At 47.6% G+C, this 19,780-nt stretch overlaps 1 protein-coding gene across 3 annotated transcripts in view; it reads right to left on the minus strand.

The window, feature by feature from the left end:
* The window catches only part of LOC145354813 (kinesin-like protein KIF19), a 159,338-nt gene that overhangs the window by 13,575 nt on the left and 125,983 nt on the right, over positions 1–19,780 (minus strand). For 2 of the 3 annotated variants that reach the window (XM_080206313.1, XM_080206311.1), the window contains exons 14-17: positions 18,582–18,703; positions 13,739–13,905; positions 10,906–11,011; positions 5,137–5,616 (exon numbers count right to left, since the gene is read on the minus strand). In XM_080206313.1, coding sequence (XP_080062439.1) covers positions 5,137–5,616; positions 10,906–11,011; positions 13,739–13,905; positions 18,582–18,703 — 875 coding nt within the window. The remainder of the gene's footprint in view (positions 1–5,136; positions 5,617–10,905; positions 11,012–13,738; positions 13,906–18,581; positions 18,704–19,780) is intronic. The other variant, XM_080206312.1, reaches the window with a different exon arrangement.

The raw sequence follows: 19,780 nt of genomic DNA on the forward strand, positions 1-19,780 counted from the left end.
TGTTATCCTTAAAAAAAAGGGGAGGTGGTGGTGAAGCGTTTTGTCAGTAATCCAGGGGAAGATCTGGGGTCAAATCCTGCCACGGCAGGTGATGAAATTTGAATTCAGTAAAAATCTAGAATTAAGAATCTACTGATGACCACGAACCCATTGTTGATTATCGTAAAAACACATCAGGTTCACTAATGCCGTTTAGGCAAGGAAGTCTGCTGTCCTTACCTGGTCTGGCCTACATGTGACTCCAGAGCCACAGCAATGTGGTTGACTCTCAAATGATCTCTGAAATTGGCTTAGAGAGCCACTCAGTTCATGGGCAATTAGGAATGGACAATGAATGCTGGCCCAGCCAGTGATGTCCACATCCCATGAATGAATAAAACTAAATGGAGGTGCCAGCTATCTTTGGAGCTGGATGTTAAATTTCACATGGTAATTCAAGGAAGAGAAGGAGTTACTCACACAAGCAGATGCAAGATTAAAGCCAGAGAAAAATCTAGTCCATCAAGTCCAACCTGCTCCAAAACGATGCTGGCACCGTCAAGTTTAACTGCTCAGTCACACAATCACCTCATAGGAGAGGTGAGAAAACCGCAGGAGAAAAACAAAGGCTGGAGGGGGAAAAGACGAAGAAGTTTCTTTCCTTGGCCGTTAAGGCAAATTATCTGGGCTGCAGGCAACCGATCCTTACTATACACTTCAGTGATCTGATGTAACGGGCAAAGATTTCCTGAGAAAAGGGCGATATATCTTAATAGCTAACTCATTTATCATCTATATGTTTTAAATATACGCCCCTTAGTTCTTCTGTCCCTGTCCACTCCAATCGGCTTCTCTGACTGACAAAGATCAATTCTGGCAAGGTGTTGACAGCTGAGTCCTTTCAGCACTTTCTCCCCTTCCTTCACATCAGTCTTTGAAGAACAAAGAACAATACACACAGGAACAGGCCCTTCGGCCCTCCAAGCCTGCACCGATCATGTGTTCCGAACTAGACCATCCGTTTGTATCCCTCTATTCCCAGTCTCTTCTAGATAAGTCTTAAATGATCCTAGCGTGTCTGCCTCAAGATTTTTGTTCCGAACTGAATTTAATCAGTTCTTCATTTTGACAAACCCATTTGGCTTTCCTCTATGGGCCTTCGTTTCAACAACAAATGTATCTCCAGTGCATTGTGCCTCCTTAAAATTAGTAATTTAAGAAGAAAATTATTAGTCACAAGTAGGTTTAGATTAACACTGCAATGAAGTTGCTGTGAAAATCCCTAGTCGCCACACTCCGGCACCCGTTCGGGTACACTGAGGGAGAATTTAGCATGGCCAATGCACTTAACCAGCGTGTCTTTCGGACTGCAGGGAAAACCCACGCAGACACGGGGAGAGCATGCAGACTCCACACACACACACACACACACACACACACACACACACACACACACACACACACACAGTGACCCAAGCTGGGAATCGAACCCGGGCCCCCTGGTGCTGACAGGCAGCAGTGTGACCATACCGCCCCCATTACTGCCAGCTTAAAGCTGGTGATTTTTCATTTTCATCATCTCCTCTGCACTTTACACTGCACTCTGCCATGCACAGAGATCAAAGCTGGACATGCTCTTCGATTGCACCCGTAACCCAAAGCCTGGTTTAATGTAGAATTTGTAGCTTTACATTCCGCTGTTGTAACACCATCTGAAACGCTATTTGCTTTCCCAATGGCCTGATCATACTTCATGAATAGTTTATGACCCCAAGTTCCTGCTGTAGTTTGGCCTGGAATTTTTCTAGCGTCAATTTTTAACACAAACATTTTCATAGAAGGCATCTGCCAAACAGAGGCCATTCCCCTAAAATAGGTAAATTAACCTATTTAATTGTTCCAAATTCCAAACTCCTGGGCATAGTTTCTTTCCCGTCTGTAAAACTGTGAAAGCTTCCACTTTCTCATATTACTGATGGTCCACAGTCCCAGCATAGGGACCTGGGAGCCATCACTTGTGACATGGCCCCACGGGGTCCCACTCCCATTTATTAAGGTCCAGGATCTGCAGGATTATAACCAATTCCCTATCTTGCATCACATAGATCCAGCAATCCCATGAGGGAATCTTTCCTAACAATCACCCAAGCCGCACCTTCATCACAGAATCCCTACACTGCAGTTGGAGGTCAGTTAGCCCATCCAGTTTGCATCGACTCTCTGACAGAGCATCCCACCCAGGCCCTATCCCCATAATCCCATGTTTTTATCCCGCTAATCTCCCTAACCTACACACCGTGGGACATTGAGGGAGAATTTAGCACGGCCAATCCGCCTAATCTGCACATTTTTGGAGTGTGGGAGGAAACCGGAGCACCTGGAGGAAACCCACGCAGACACATGGAGAACATGCAAACTCCACACAGTGACCCAAGCTGGGAATCGAACCCAGGTCCCTGGAGCTGCAAGGCAGCAATGCTAACCACTGTGCCACCGTGCCACCTTATTGAAGGTTTTCAGGGGCATTGAAGTACATTGCCTCAATCTACAAACTTGATCAATTCAATCAAAGAATTCAATCAGGTCAGTGAGACATGAAGACATACTGGGCGTAATAATCCAGCCAAAGTCAGTTTCTGATCACCAGAAACCCTTTATTGGAAACCAAAACACCCCGTGGCTTATAGCGAACAAGTCAGTATCTCGGGGGCCTATAATGATAGTTTGGCAACAGCGTTTTAACCTTCTGCTGCTCACTTCCCATTGGGCGAGCCTCCACTTGCTCAAGAAGGGAGCACTGCCAGGGTCCAGGCTGGCATTGCCATGGTGGGTGGAGCAGAGACTCTAGCAGGCCCAGAGAATTGTCTGATTTCTGGCACGGAGCTGATGGTGCCAGGAATCCGGTGTTGGGAGACACACTTGAGTCTGGATGCCCAGTCGGATCCCTCAATGAGGGAGTTCCTACTCCACAAAGACCAGGAGGAGAATACCTCCGGTGCATTGTGCCTCCTTAATGATCCCGTCTGTCCTTTGTGGTCGTCGGAACACTGGGATTTTCTAATGAAACACCAGCCTTTCCGTGTGATCGCAAATCACATCCCTTCCATCACCTATCTGACTGTCTCCCCATGTAACGTCCTCATCGAGTGAGGGTTACTCATCATGGCTTATGCCATGATATCACTAAGGGGGAAGGCAAGGAGGTACAGGCATCAAAAACTACCTCAGCTGGTATAGGTATTGAACCCACTCTGTTGGCATTGATCTGCAGCATCCTCCAGCAATCGAAGATAACCAGCCTCTATCTGTCTGTCATACACCAGGCTACAAACCTATCAAGCCTTTCATTGTTAGGCTCTGATTTATTCTCCATAAATATTGGGACCACAAGTCTTCCCTCAAGTCTATTAATTGTATAAGTCAACGACATTTTTTACGTCAGTTCTCCTGGCAAACGTTCCCTCCTCAACCACTACCATCCGAAAGAAAGCAACGTCTGATCCATTCACTCAATGCTGTTTCTGATTAGTCTCTCGCCCTTACCCACATCAAATAATTGCCTGGCTAAAATGTGATTTATTGTATCATATTGATGATAGAAATCATAGAAACCCTACAGCACAGAAAGAGAACATTCGGCTCACCAAGTCAGCATCGACCCACCCAGGCCCTACATATTTACCCACTAATCCCTCCAATCTACGCATCTCAGGACGCTAAGGGGCAATTTTCGCACGGCCAATCAACCTAACCCGCACATCTTTGGACTGTGGGAGGAAACCGGAGCGCCCGGAGGAAACCCACGCAGACACGAGGAGAACGTGCGAACTCCACACAGACAGTGACCCGAGCCGGGAATCGAACCCAGGTCCCTGGAGCTGTGAAGCAGCGGTGCTAACCACTGTGCTACCGTGCTGCTTTGATGGACGTGCTTTGATAAAATGCTAAGTTATATTAAAGTGGATTGGCCATGCTAAATCGTCCCTTCGTGTCCCGAGATGTGTAGGTTAGGAGATTAGCCAGGGGTGATTGGGCCTGGGTGGGGTTGTTGCTGGACAGCCCGTGGAGGCTCGATGGGCCAAATGGCCTCCTTCTGCACTGTGGCGATTGTATGAAACGGAATATTGGGGACGATTCTCCCATCCCACTGCGCTGATCGCTTAGCGCAGCGAGTCGGGAGGTTTAGGCTCCATCTGTGGGATCCACGCTGGGCGTCCAGCAACGAGCGTGTCGCCCAGTGCCGGATTTCCGGTGTCGGAAATTGGCGCAAAGCCGCATATTTATGATAATGAGAATCTCAATATAATTTAAATGTGATTCGAGGGCCTGGGACTGAAGTGTCCGGCCCCGCTAGCCTCTCTACCAACCTATCCCCCTCCCTCCCCACGGGGCAGGGCCAAGAGGCAGAACCTCCGGAGGGGTGATGTGTGGGGGACGGCAGATCCCACTGCCCCTCTGCACTTGGGCTGAGTGACAAAGGGAGGGAGGCCGGCCAGCAATGGGGCTACTCATCAAGGTGGGGGAGGGGGGGCAGGCTACTGGGCAGGGCAGTGGGGGGCGAGTTGGGGCTGAAGTGGGAGGGTCAGTGTTCAGAGAGGTTTTCGGGGTTGCCGGTGTGAGGAGGCGGCCAGGATTGTTTGGGGGGGGGGGGGGGGGGGGGGGACAGGAAATCGGAGCAAACGGGATGGGAGATCAGGGCTGGGGGAGGTTCGAGGCTGAGTGTGGGCATGCACGGGGGGCCAGCGATCAGACTGTGGGGATGGGGAGGGTGGAGGGCCAGTGGTGCGATCGAGCTGGCCAGAAATCAGGAGGCCCGCAATGCGGGTCTCCGTGCTGACAGATCAGCGCCTGCGCAGTGGCTCCCTCAGCACGACGCTGCCGGCAGGAATAGGCCCACCCACTGGTTTTCAATGTGATTCACGCTGAGACACTCTGCAGTGTTCAGAGTGTGGGAGACTCATTTCGAAAATCCCACTCAAAAAAAATTGGGATCTACTCCAGTTTTTGCGTGAATTCGACACTTTGAATTATTTTGAGAGAATCCCGGCCAATATATTTGCATTTTGATGAGGGATTTAAATTCCCCCATCATCACCACATTCAGGACAATGATGCTGAAGCTTTAATTCACTATTTTGGATATCCAGTAGATCTTACCCCCTGAGAGTTTCCTTCCAATGACCTGGGCTGTTTCTTCGTCACGATTCTTTCGGTGGAATCTTCCCTCTGTCCCGCCTTTTTCACACCTTTCATCTTGGCGCAAGGCTCACGCGGGGAGGGGGGAGGGGGGCTGCCGAACTCTCGCTTTCTCCGGAAGGCCATCACCCCCGCGTTGGCCGCCAGGTTCGCCACAGGCTTCACCTCCACGTTTAACGCGTTCTTCCTGGCGTCGGGAGCCGGAGCCGCCTCGGTTTCCTCTCCCGTGGGTGCCAACGCTGGGTCTGCCACGTTGGCTCGGTTCCGACGCTTTGCCGCAATGACGGAGATGCTCTTTGTGCCCGTGGCGATCTCCTGCAGCTGGACCGGGCTCTGCTGACTGTTGACGGCGTAGAACTCTGACTTGCTGCTGCCTGCTTCGGACGGCGTGTTGGACTGCCGACTGCGACTCCGCTCCTTCAGGTTAATCAGGCTCTGCTTCTGTCAAGGACAAAACACAGAGTCCGCTCATGAGTGACATTTTTACTCAGGGTGTCTGGGAAGAAATGTTGCTTAGTAAGCTGTGAAAGAGGCTCCACAGGCCTCGGGCACTCTGCTGCTTACAGACAAGGAAGCTGATTAATATTGATACTTGAAGACTCGCTGCCATCAATTATGCGAGCATCTTGTGTTAGTGATAAGTCCAGATTAAGGTTGACAGTGCTGATTGCAAACAAAACCATAACTTATTGAACTAGGTTTGAGTCCAAGACTTATCTAAAGCTTATAAATAGCACCGGAGAGGTAGGATCAAGACAGGAAGATTGGTTTGGCTCTGCCCAAGACCGCAAAAAAACTACTAAAGGTCGTGAATGTAGCCCAATCCATCACGCAAAACAGCCTCCCAACTGTCTACGCTTCCCGCTGCCTTGGAAAAGCAGCCAGCATAATTAAGGACCCCATGCATCCCAGTCATTCTCTCTTCCATCTTCTTCCCTCGGGAAAAAGATACAAAAATCTGATGTCATGTACCAACCAACTCAAAAACAGCTTCTTCCCTGCTGCCATCAGACTTTTCAATGGACCTGCCTCACACGAAGTTGATCTTTCTCTGCACCCGAGCTATGATTGTAGCACTATCTTCTGCACCCTCTCCTTTCCTTCTCTATGAGCGGTATGCTTTGTCTGTGTCGTGCACAAGAAACGATACTCTAGACTGTATTCTAATACGTGACAATAATAAATCAAATCAAATCAAATCAAGTAAATAATATGTTGTCTCACTGATCAAATAATGAATAAATGGACATGAAGGTGAGCTTTGTGCTGCCAAACAATGATTTTTAAAATGTCAGAAATCTGAATCGAATTTTTAAAAAGGCTTTTTTCTAAACATATGAGGCTGAAGTGATTTGAGCTCAGAATCCAAGATGGCCGGCCCCAATTTGTGTTACTGTACATTCCTCATTCCAGGTCATTGGAGTGGAGTCAGTCTGTCTGCAAACCCATGAAACACAATGGGAGCATTTCTCCCAGCCCGCTGCGCTACTCCAGACATCAACTAAGGCTGTTACACAGGGTTCCCACTGGGCCTCCATGTGTCTCCGGGGTCAGAATTCTGGCATAATCAGCTCTGCGGATTGAAGTTTCCTGGCTTGCTCGCCTCTCCACCCCACCAGGAATGGTTCACTCCAGCGGGGTTTACAACAGATCCCCATCAATGGGCAAACAGGTAGCCTGGCCCCGCTGGAGTGAAGGGAGGCCATGGAGGCCTGGGGTAAGGGGGTGCCCCCCGGGCATTGCCAGCATGGCAATGCCAGCCTGGCCCCCCGGCACTGCATTGGGCAATGCCAAGGGGGCAGAACCAGAGGGGGCAGTGCCTTTTGGAGGGCAGAGCTTTATGGGGGGAGATTGGTGGGGTTGCGGGGGATCCTGCAACCTCTCTGCAGTGAGGTTTGTAGCAAAGGGAGGAAAAGGGCTGATCGGGGCTGGCCATCAGTGTGGCGGAGGGAGTGGTGCCTAGGGGCTGCCCTTGAAGGGTCGGGGGGTCAGGGGGGGTTGGAGGGGTGGGGAAGATCAGGACCGCCAGGGAGGGGGGAGTCAGAGGGGCAGCAGAGCGGGGTCATGGGACTGGTCAGTGATCTGGAGGTTGGTAGAGCAGGGCTACCACACATGCGTCGATCTCGTCACTGACAGATTGGCGCATGTGCAGTGGCCCACTCAGTGCTATGCTGCCGGCTTCTCCAGTGGGAATAGGCCCCACCCACTGGTTTTCGATGTGGAAATCCTGCTAAAAAGCCAGTGGGAGTTATTCCCGTTTTTATGCGAATTTGACACTTTTTTGGGAGAATCCCAGCCAATTACTTTGGTGGAGTGTGAAGAGCTCACATCTCCTGTCTAATTAGCAAGGCATCTAAAGCTGAGATAGTCAACAGTTGGAGTTGGATCTTAGACACATCACTTGGACAACAGGATCGCGGCTAAGCTAGCTCCCTTGGTATGAGCTAATCAAGTCACCTTTGGAACACATGGAAAATGTCTTTTTTTAAATTCCCTTGACAGTTGGAGAAGGAAGGTCACATCACGAGTCGCCCTGGCGCATATTAGAAATACATCTCTTCACAGCAGAACTGAGGGCAAAGCAGTTTTGGGGGAAAATCTAGGTGGGGGTCCCTCCTGGCTCTTTTTTTCCCTCCAACTCACCTGCTTTGAAAATAATTACTCCGTAAAAATCAAGTAAAGAGTTCCCACTATTCCTGAGGTGTGTCCTGATACAGTGCAAGGAGCAATATTGGGCCTATCTAGCAGAACCTCTCTGGTTCTGATAAAACTTTTCCCGTGTTATGCCTGGAAACCTCTGATCTGGATTGCAGGTGGGATTTAGCACTGGGTCTACCTGGTTCTGAAGCAGTGATTCACTGCATTCCATGTGTGATTTGAAAAGTGAGAAAGATCATTCTTTCCTCTGACAGTCACAAGGTCACATCAGCTTCCCAACTGTGACCTTCCCAGGATTCCCTGCTGCAAATGAGGATTTCTTAAAAGAAGCCAATTTAACACGACCGGCTCCCAAAGAACAGCGTCTCAGCCATCTACATCTTCAAATTAGGAGCACTGTGACTACTGAATTTAGCCTGAAGCCAGCCCAGTCACAAACTCTATATTCTTTTACCTTTTTCCATTGAATTTAGCCAACCTTCCCCACTCTGGGGTGGCATGGTAACACAGTGGTTAGCCCTGCTGCTTCACAGCTCCAGGAACCCGGGTTCGATTCCCAGCTTGAGTGGAGTTTGCACATTCTCCCTGTCCCTGTGTGGGTTTCCTCTGGGTGCTCTGGTTTCTTCCCACATTCTGTGCTGGTTAGGTGCATTGACCTGAATAGGCGCTGAACTGTGGTGACAATGGGAATTTTACAGTAACTTTATTGCAATGTTAATGTAAGTCTTATTCATGACTAATAAATAATTTACTGTTGATCTATATTTGTGTGTGCCTGAACTTCAAGTGTTTGTGTGTATGAGTGTATGAGTGCGCGTACAAATTGCACAGTAGTTAGCACTGCTGCCTCTCAGCGCGAGGGACCCAGGTTCGATTCCCAGCTTGCATCATTGTCTGTGTGGAGTTTGCATGTTCTCCCCATGTCAGCGTGGGTTTCCTCTGGGTGCCCCAGTGTCCTGATGTGGAGATGCCGGCGTTGGACTGGAGTAAACACAGTCAGAAGTCTCCTCCACAGTCCAAAAATGTGTGGATTAGGTGGATAGGTCATGCTAAATTGACCCTTAGTATCAGGGGGATTACCTAGAGTAAATGCATGGGGTTACGGGGATAGGGCCTGGGTGGGATTGTGGTCAGTGCAGACTCGATGGGCCAAATGGCCTCCTTCTGTATTGTAGGATTCTATGATATGTAAGTATGATTTTGAGGATGTGAATGTGTGTGTAAGTATGAGCACGTGTGAGTGCATGTATATGTGTGTATTTCAGTTTATTGTATTTATTTATTAGTAGACTTACATTAACACCACAATGAAGCTACTGTGAAAATCCCCGAGTCACCACACTGCCCCGCCTGTTTGGGTACACTGAGAGAGAATTTAGCATGGCCAATGTACCTAACCAGCACTTCTTTTGGACTGTGGGAGGAAACCGGAGCACCTAGAGAAAACCTATGCAGACATGGGGAGAACATGCAGACTTCATATATTCAGTGACCCAAGCCAGGAATTGAACCCAGGTCCCTGGCACTGTGAGGCATCAGTGCTAACCACTGTGCCGCACATTTCCCACACGGCCCATGCAGGTGTCGTACTGAGGGAGTGCTGCACTGCTTGAGGTGAGACCTTAGTCTGAGGTCCCAGCTGCCTGGTCAGGCGGATGTCAAAGATCCCACTGCACTGTCTCGAAAAAGGACTGGTGTCCTGGCCATATTTCCCCTTCAGTCAATGACACTGGGCCAAATCTTCCGTGGAGTTGCAGTCATTTCGGATAGCTATTCCCACTCCTCTTGCCTTCGGCTGGAACTCCACAGTTCTCAGCCAGACCATCGCGTGGGGCCTGCTGAGAAAAGTGGAGTGGAGCCTCTCCTGGAGGCCTTCAGTGCAGTGGAGGATCACCTGAGTGAAGCCATGCCTTCGACTTAGGAGACTGGCTGCTGGAACCTGGTAGGTTTAAACGTCCCAGTAACTTTGACAGGATAGGAGAGGAGGGTGTCACGGTGGCACAGTGGTTAGCACAGCTGCCTCACAGCGCCAGAGACCCGGGTTTCACTCCTGCCTTGGGCGGCTGTGCAGATTCTGCATGTTCTCCCCGTGTCTGCATGGGATTTCCTCCAGGTGCTCCGGTTTCCTCCTACGCTCCCAAGATGTGCAGGTTAGGTGCATTGGCCATGGTAACTTGCCCCTTAATGTCAGGGGGGATTAGTAGGGTAAATGCATGGGGTTATAGCGATAGGGCCCGGATGGGATTGTGGTCGGTGCAGACTCAATGGGCTGAATGGCCTCTTTCTACATGTAGGATTCCATGATTCTGTGAAGGTAAGGTAAGGAACTAGGTTGGTAGGCGGGAGTGAGGCCGGTAGTTAGAGTCACAGGGCTTTACTGCTCAGAAAGAGGCCCTTCAGCCCATCATGTCGGCGCTGCCCATCAAATACCTAACTAGTCCAATCCCATTTTTCCAGCACTTGGTCAGTAGAATGTTATAGAATCTCTCCAGTACAAAAGGAGGCCATTCTGCCCATCAAATCTGCACCGACCACAATCCCACCTAGGCCCTAACTCCATAACTCCACACGGTTACCCCACTAATTGCTCTCACATAAGGGTCAATTTAGCGCAGCTAATGCACCTAACCAGCATGTCCCTTGGTCTGTGGGAGGAAACAGGAGCACCCGGAGGAAACCCACACAGACACGGGGAGAAGGTGCAAACTCCGCACAGACAGTGACCCGAGCCGGGAATTGAATCTGGGTCCTTCGGCCCATCGTGGCCAGCACAGACATGATGGGCCAAAGGACCACTGTGCCGCCATGCCACCTGCATGTTTCCTACATTGCAACAGTTGACTGCTGATTAAGAGTATTTATTGGTTATAAAACACTTTGAGATACCCCGTCATGGTGGAAAGTACCAGATTAATGGACTCCTTCTCCCTCTCTTTGCACCCAGCAACACTGTTCCCCCAGAGGTTTCTCTCTCCACAGACGCTGCCTGAGCATCTTAGTCTTTCCAGCGTTACCCGTTTTTATTTCAGATTTCTAAAATCGACAGTATTTTCTTGATGGTCTCCTACTAACCTGTAGTAAGAGGGGTCCAGCAAGCCGGATTGGGGGCGGTGTTAGAGTTGGCAATGGTTTCATATACCGGGACTGCACCGTGGCTTTGAACACCTTATTGGTATCACTGTATGAAAAAAAAAACATACATGAACATGTTACCGTTTACACCATAAACTGGAAACATTTACAGTACGAACTAGATGCGTTTGTCTGTTTCATAGTTCAATTCAATTCAATTTCTTTTATCCAGCCCTGGCTTCACTCATAGAATCCCTACAGTGCAGAAGGGACCATTTGGCCCATCGCATCTATGCCAACTATTTTTATTTACCAATGCAAACTCCACCCAGTCACCCAAGGCTGGAATTGAACCCGGGTCCCTGATGCTGTGAGGCAGCAATGCTAACCACTGTGCCACCCGCTCGTGCTCTATTTCATTTACACAAATGAAGGGGAAAGATATGGTCGCGTTCCTCAGAGCAGAATCTCTCCTGTTCACACAGCGAGGAGGGTGACTCAGCGAAGGGAGGAAGTATGGTCACAGACACTTAAATCTTCAAGGACTTTCTTTTTTAAATAAAGGTTTATAAAATAATGAGGGGCATAGATCAGCTCGATCGTCAACATCTTTTCCCCAAGGTACGGAAGTCTAAAACCAGAGGGTATAGGTGGCAAAAACTGAGCATCAGGGACAAGTTGGGCTGAAGAGCCTGTTTCCGTGCTGTAAATCTCTATGGCTCTATGACTCCGACAATATTGTAGAAGGGTCCAGAAATTCCAGCTCACCAATATGAAGAATGCCTTGTTGACCGTATGGTTGAAGGAGGAGGAGGAGGGGGAAACAGGTGGAAGGACTGAGACTTTTGAAAGCTCTTGTAATGTGGCGGAGTGGACCTGCATGTTACAAGGTGTCCTGCAGTCTCCTCTTGCTGCCAGCTAATATTCAGTAGTCTAGATATCCCCATCGGGATGGAATCTGCTGCCTCTGCCACACTGTAAGATCAGTGACAAGACTCAATGTCCATTAGGGATATTACTGTAAAGTGATTGCAGCAGCAGTTTGTGTGGTATCCTTATCCTGGGAGAATAGAATGTTGCTCCAGGATTGGGCATGGAGTCACCAGGGATTGGAGATCAAACTCCAGGACACTGCTGTGGGAGACCCTGGAGAAAAATCACCGAGACATTAAAAATTATTGGGGTTTTTTTGTTATGTTTTTTGAACATTTCTTTCCCTGATATAAAAATATTGAAAACAGGGAGAAAATACGGCTGACTAACAGTCAATCATTATCCGATTGGATAATGCAGGTCCAGCAGATAAAAGAAAGTAAATAGAATGTTGGCATTGACAGCTAAAGGAATAGAATATAAAGATAAGGAAGTATTGTCGTAACTATACAAGGCATCGGTGAGACTGCACCTGGAGTATTGTACACAGTTTTGGACCCCTTATTTGAGAAAAGATGTAGAGGCATTAGGGGCAGTTTAGAGAAGGTTCACTAGATTGATTCCAGAGATGAGGGGGGTTGTCGTATGAAGAGAGATTGAGCAGTTTAGGCCTATACTCTCTGGAATTTAGAAGAATGAGGGGAGATCAAATTGAGGTCTACAAGATGATAAAAGGTATGAATAACATCGATGTGGAGTGGATGCTTCCTCTTGTGGGACATTCTAGGACGAGAGGTCACAGTCTTAGGATAAGGGATCGCAAATCTGAAACAGAAGTAAGGAGTGCCCACTTTTCCCAAAGGGCACAGTGGCAGAGTGATTAGCACTGATGCGTCACAGTGCCCAGGGTCCCAGTTTGAATTCCCAGCTTGGGTCACTGCTAGTGCAGAATCTGCACACTCTCGCCGGGTTCCCTCCGGGTGCTCCAGTTTCCTCCCACAGTCCACAAGACGAGCTGGTTAGATGCATTGGCCATGCTAAATTCTCCCTCAGTGTATCCGAACAGTGCCAGTGTGTGGCAACTAGGGGATTTTCACAGTAACTTCATTGCAGTATTAATGTAAGCCTACTTATGCCTAATAAATTAACTTTAAGGTTGTAAATCTATGGAATTCGCTACCCCAAAGATGCTGGGACAGTGAGTAAATTTAAAGAGGAGTTAGGCAGATTTGTAATTGATAATGGGTTGAGGGGTTACGGGGAGAAGGCAGGAAAATAGGGATGAGGAGCATATCAGCAATGATCGAATAGCAGTGCAGACTCAATGGGCCAAATGGTCTAATTCTTCTGCTGTATCTTAACTTATAATGTGTCCTTTTGCTTCCCAATTGGTGTAGGAAGGCACCACATCACAGGGTTGGAGGTGTTGGCTGACCAATGGTTGGAGAATGAGGGCGAGTCCTATGATGAAACCGCCAAGAACACATTTAATCACAGCTGGCGACCCTTAACAAGAGCAATTGGTCTTGTGCACCCTCTTGTGCTCACTCATTTGGAAATACATGCGGATAAATGATGCAGAAGATGACCGGGTGTGATATGGGCGGCAACATCTGCAAGCTGAGGGAAGAAGACTTAAATTATTCAGTCAGAAATATAAACAGAATGATGGCTTGTGATTTTAAACTCTGAGCAATGTTCGTGTCAATGGATTTGACAATAATATACACCAGAATGAAAGTGCGCCCAGCATCCAAAGAGGGAAAAAAAAAACAATCTGGATGAGGTGAAGGGTCCAGTGTTGACCAATTATTCTTTTCAAAGATCACAATCAAGTTTCCATTCAAATAAACATAACAGAGACATTATTTTTTTCCCCTCCCTCACTGTCTGGTTTATATTTCTGTTGGTTTGAATAGAGAACGTGAGAATTATCTTGGAAAGATTCCCGCAACGTTACCTGTCATGGTCAGAGAGTATTGGCGGCAGTGAGTCCTTGACCCGGGCGTGAAGCAATTTCCTGTTCTCATGAACTGTCCTTGGCCTCATGTCGTCTTTGGTTCCTTCCAGTGCCAGCACATAGTCTCCGAGGTTCAGCTGACGGGCAACATTCAGAAGGGTGCGATCCTGTGGGATGAACAGTGAGGAAGTGTAACTGGAAAGTATGTGTCTGCAAAACTCCACTTCATTCAGCGCAGGAAGAATGTGATGAGGTCAAGCAGAAAACAATTGGAGCCACACTCTGTGCTGAGTGGAGAGTGAGGGAGGAGGCTGACAGATTCAGGCCTATCCTGGTTACAGTAGCATTAGCAACTCTGTAAACAAAGCATTTTGCAGTAACTGCCACTAGCCACAGCTTTTTTATGGGCATTGCTGGCTGGCCAACATTTATTGCCCACCCTAGTTGCCCCAGTCTAAGCCATTTATAACTTAAAGTTTATTTATTATTGTCATAAGTCGGCTTACATTAACACTGCAATGAAGTCTCTGTGAATTTATGCAGCATGGTGGCACAGTGTTTAGCACTGCTGCCTCACAGCGCCAGGGACCCGGGTTCAATTCCAGCCTCGGGAGACCATCTGTATGGAGTCTGCACTTTCTCCCCATGTCTGCATGGGTTTCCTCCGGGTGCTCCAGTTTCCTCCCACACTCCAAAGATGTGCGGGTTAGGTTGATTGGCCGTGCTAAATTGACCCTAGTGTCGGGGGATTGGCAGGATAAATACATGGTGTTACGGGAATAGGGCCTGGGTGGGATTGTGATTGGTGCAGACTCGGTGGGCTAAATGACCTCCTTCTGCACTGTAGGGATTCTATGATAATCCCCTAGTCGCCACACTCCGGCACCTGTTCGGGTACACGGAGGGAGAATTTAGCATGGCCAGTGTTCCTAACCAGCATGTCTTTTGGACTGTGGGAGGAAACCAGAGCACCCAGAGGAAACCCACACAGACACGGGGAGAATGTGCAGCCTCCGCACAGACAGTCTCCAAGCTGGGAATTGAATCTGGGTCCCTGGCGCTGTGAGGCAGCAGTGCTAACCATTAACCACCATTTCAGAGGGCAGTTGAGAGTCAACCACATTGGTGTGGTGCTAGAGTCACATGTAGGCCAGACCATGTCCCTGAGCGGCGGTTTTTAAGGTCAAAGTCAACAGCCTCAGTTAGAATCCCTCAGCACCATTGGTGGTACAACAACAACTTGCATTATTGTAGCAGCCTTAATGTGGGAAAATTCCCAAGGTGCTTCACGGCCCCGCATTCTGACAGAAATCCACACGCGGCGGAAGAAAGAGGTGTTAGGAGGGTGACTGAAAGTTTGGTCAAAAAAGCTGGATTTTCAGGAGGTGACGAGAAGAAGGAAGGAACTTCCACAGGCTGAGGCCTACGCAGTTGAAGACACGGCTGCGAAAGGTGAAGGGACTTGCGATGAACAAAGTTGGAAGGACGCAGAGTTCTTGGATTGCCATAGGCCTGGAGGAAGTGCCAGATTTAGGGAGAGTCATGAAGGGATTTGAACACAGGGTGACAAGTTTGAGGGACTGGCGGCCTGAGAGAATGCAGGCCAGCGAGGGGGCAAGTTGTAAGTGGAACTTGGTGCTGAAGTAGACACAGGCAGCAAATAAACTAAAATTTAAAAAAATTAAATAAATTAAAATTCGCTTAGTGGTTAAGCTGGGATTTGAACTCATGTTTCCAGAGTATTTTTCAATGCCTCAGAATTACTAGCTTAGTAACTTTGCTAGTTTGCTACCGCCTCCAGAAGATAGATTTGAGAAGTTGAGGATGTTCTCCTCAGGGAAGGAAAGGTGGTTGATGAGGTTTGATAAAGGCCGTGCCCCAAATCATGAGGGGTTTGGACAGAGAGAAAGTATTTCCATTGGTGGAAGAATCGTGCATCAAAGGAACACACTGTCTGTGAGTGTGGCGGAGGCAGATTCAACTTGGTGCTTCAGAAAGAGAATTCGGTAATTATCTAAAATATTGCGGAGACTCAAGGAAAAGGCAGGGGAATGGGACTGCCTGAGTTATTCCAGCAGAGAATTGGCACAGATACAATGGGCTGAATGGCCTCCTTCTGTGCTCTAACTACTCTTTGATTCTGTGATTAAACGGAATAACCAGTCTGCATCTGGTGGCATCATCCTACACCTGTCTCACCCTACAGCTCAGGACACTGCATCACCCCCCCTGCAGTCCCCTTCTGTTCAACCATCTTGCAAGCGTCCCTGCTGTTTGACTACCCTTTCTCGTGCCTGCGTTCTGTTACAAAAATCTCTCAGTCTGGGTCAAAATGTTGACCCGTCGTATCCTTGTCTCACAGTCTGCCAAAAATCCGAGCTTTCCAAAACAATGCTGTCTTTCCGAAAGCTCAGACAAGCCAATAAGCCACTTATTGTTTAAACTCTGGGAAAAATAACTTCCACTTCTGGCATATTAATGCCCTTTTGGGTTTTTTTAAAAACTTGTGAAAATATGTATCATTGTGATAAGCCCAGCATTCCGAGTCAGTCCTTCAGAATCCTTTCTGGAATTAAATGGTCAAAATACTCCTGCACTGTGGGGTGACTCTAATTCCATTTCTGTTTTGGGCCTCTGTTTCAATCATTGTGTATATAATTAATGGAACTTTTCAATCGAGCTAAGCAAAGCATTCTTTCCTGTTTTGTTATATGTGCGAATGACAGAAATCACCACTTGTATTTGCAATAAAACTAAGGAGTTGAGCAGGTTCTCCAGCAGAGTTAAATAAATGGTGTGGGGTGAGTGAAGAGGGAAGAATACTTCTTGTATTGAACAGTGGAACATTGTTTATCCTCTGTACAGGGCACTGGTGAGGCCACAGCTGGAGTACTGTGTGCAGTTTTGGTCGCCGCACTCGCGGAAGGATATATTGGCCTTGGAGGGAGTGCAGAGGAGGTTCACTAGGCTGATACCGGAGATGAGGGGGTTGGACTATGAGGAGAGATTGAATAGACTGGGTCTGTACTCGTTGGAGTTCAAAAGGCTGAGGGGGGATGTTACAGAGACATATAATGAAGGGGATGGATAGGGTAGAGGTAGAGAGATTCTTCCCGCTCAGAAAGGACAGCAGGACTCGAGGGTACAGCCTCAAAATAAGGGGAGGGGCAGTTTAGATCAGAGTTGAGGGGGAACTTCTTCAATCAAAGGGTGGTGAACCTCTGGAATTCTCTGCCTGTTGAAGTGGTGGAGGCTACCTCGCTAAATATATTTAAGTCACGGGTAGATCGGTTTCTGATAGACAAGGGAATTAAGGGTTATGGGGAGAAAGCGGGAAAGTGGAACTGATCCACTTCTGATCAGCCATGATCTTATTGAATGGCGGGGCAGGCTCGAAGGGCTAGATGGCCTACTCCTGCTCCTATTTCTTATGTTCTCTATGGGATTCCCTTTGTTCACAATCACTGGTGAAGTGATAAGCATGCTCAAGAAACACCAGGAAGGAATCATAGAATTTCTACAATACAGAAGGAGGCCATTTGGCCCATCAAGTCTGCACTGACTATAATCCCACCCAGGCCCTATCCCAAGAACCCCTCATATTTGCCCTGCTAAACCCCCTGTCAACCATATTGCTATGGCTTCAGAGTCACATATAGGCCAGACAAGGTAAGGACGGCAGATTTCCTTCTCTAAAGGACATCACTGAACCAGATGGGTTTTTCCGACAATTGACAATGGTTTCACGGTCATCAGTAGATTCCTAATTCCAGATATTTTTATTTAATTCAAAACCCACCAGCCACAGTGGGAGGATTCGAATTCAGGACCCCAGAACATTAGCTGAGCTTCTGGATTAATAGTCGAGTGATAACACCATTTGGTCTCCTCAATATGAATATTTCATAGCTATTCAGAATTTTTTTTATTGAATTTAAATTCCACCATCAGCCGTGGTGGGACTTGAACCCTGATTCCCAGAACATCAGCTAAGTTTCTGGATTGATAGTCTAGCACTAATACCACGAGGCTATCGCCTCAGCTAGATGATGTCGGCAATCTATCCAGTACACTGTTGGTTGCTCAGTCTGTGTATAATTATAAACATACTATGTCCTGGTACAATTAGTGCGCCCCTAATTGATTGTAGAACACTGGTAAACATTAAAAACTTAGTAGTATTGTTTTAAAATGTTTATTGAATCATTAAAGGCCTAAATAGCCAGATAGAGAATCTTGTGTTTTGAATACAGGCGTTGGGACGTCTTGTTGAAGTAAGGTCACATTTGGAATACTGTGTACAGTTCGAGTCACCTCATTATCGAAAGGATATTACTCAACTAGAACAAGTGCAGAAAAGATTTACTAGGATGCTATCAAGACTTGATGGTTTGAGTTATAAGGAGAGGCTGGATAAACTGGGACTTTTTTCTCTGGAGTGTAGGAAGCTTCGGGGTGATCTTATAAAGGCCTATAAAATTATGAGGGGCATAGATCAGCTTGATAGTCAATATCTTTTCCCAAAGGTACGGGAGTCTAAAACTAGAGGGTGGAGGTTTAAGGTGAGAGGGGAGAGATACAAAAGGGTCCAGAGGGCTAACTTTTTCACACAGAGGATGGTGAGTGTCTGGAACAAGCTGCCAGAGATAGGTACAATTTTGTCTTTTAAAAAGCATTTAGGAAGTTACATGGGGAAGATGGGTATAGAGGGATGTAGGCCAAATGTGGACAACTGGAACTCGCTTCGTGGTTAGAAAAAAGCACAGCATGAACAAGTTGGGCTGAAGGGCCTGTTTCCATGCTGTCAACCTGTGCGACTCTAACAGAACGATGGTTATATTACCCTCAGTGTATTGGAGGTGATGGTATGAAGGGTGATCAGACTGTCCAGGGTCCCCTCCTCCATCTCTTGCCAATACATGGTGTAGAGACTCTGCAGCTGCTGTGGAATCTGGATGTTGTGATCTGTAGGAAAAACCATAGCGTCAGCAGTTATGTACACATACTACACAAACCTCTTAACAAAACTTACTCGGATGAATTTCACTGCAGGAATCTCAGCAAGTTACACCTGAAAGACAGTCACAATTTTATCAAACAAGGCAAATTCTGCTAAAAAAATTTGAGATTAAATTTGGAGTCCACACACGCATTTCACATCATCGGTACACAAATAGCAAATCCTTCTCCCGTTGCTAATCAATAAACAGGCCACAGAACACTGTGAACCAGCCAGCAGTGATGCCTGTCAAACATCTCCTCTTATCTTCTAGATTCTTTCTTTCTGCTCTAATCTGTTCAGCCGCAGATTGGTGTCCAATCTGTGTGACCATAAATTCCAATTGTGCATCAAGTTGTTCTTTGTGGAGAGGAGATCTGTTGGAGGTTTTCGCTTACGTGAGTGGTTCTGGGTGGAGCGGATGGCTGTTCTCATTGGCGGGTGCCTCTGGCAGGGAACTTATTTTGGGGGAGTGGGGAGGGAGCCAGTTCCGACGTGAGAGTATTTTTACGCAGGGAGTTGTTAGGATTTGGAATGCACTGCCTCAGGGTGATGGAGGCGAGTTCAGTCAAGGCATTCAAGAGGGGATTGGATCATTATCTGAAGCAGACGTATTTGCAGTGGCCCCAGGGAAAGGCTGAAAGTGCGACTAAGTAGGTTGCTCTTACAGGGAACTGACATGGACAAGTTGGGCTGAATGGCCTCCTTTTGTGATGAAACCATTCTATATTACGGTTAAACCAACATAGAAACAGGAGGAGGCCATTCAGCCCCTTGAGCCTGTTGCATCATTCAATTCGATCATGGCTGATCTGCATCTCAACTCCATTTACCCATCTTTGATTCATTCCTTTGATACCCTTATAAACTAAGGTGTCTATAGCTACAGATTAAGGTGTCTGTTTTCGCTGGGTACCAGCTATATTACCATAAGTCGGGTTCCAATCCTATACCAGAAACTTAAGTCCAAAATCTAGGCTGGTGTTTTGGGGTGCTGTCCTTCGATAGCACCTCACCTCGTAATCAGTGCAAAAGAGCCCATG

Source organism: Carcharhinus amblyrhynchos, chromosome 18 (genome assembly GCF_965287045.1).
Source record: "Carcharhinus amblyrhynchos chromosome 18, sCarAmb.v2.hapA, whole genome shotgun sequence".
NCBI classification, from domain to species: Eukaryota; Metazoa; Chordata; class Chondrichthyes; order Carcharhiniformes; family Carcharhinidae; genus Carcharhinus; species Carcharhinus amblyrhynchos.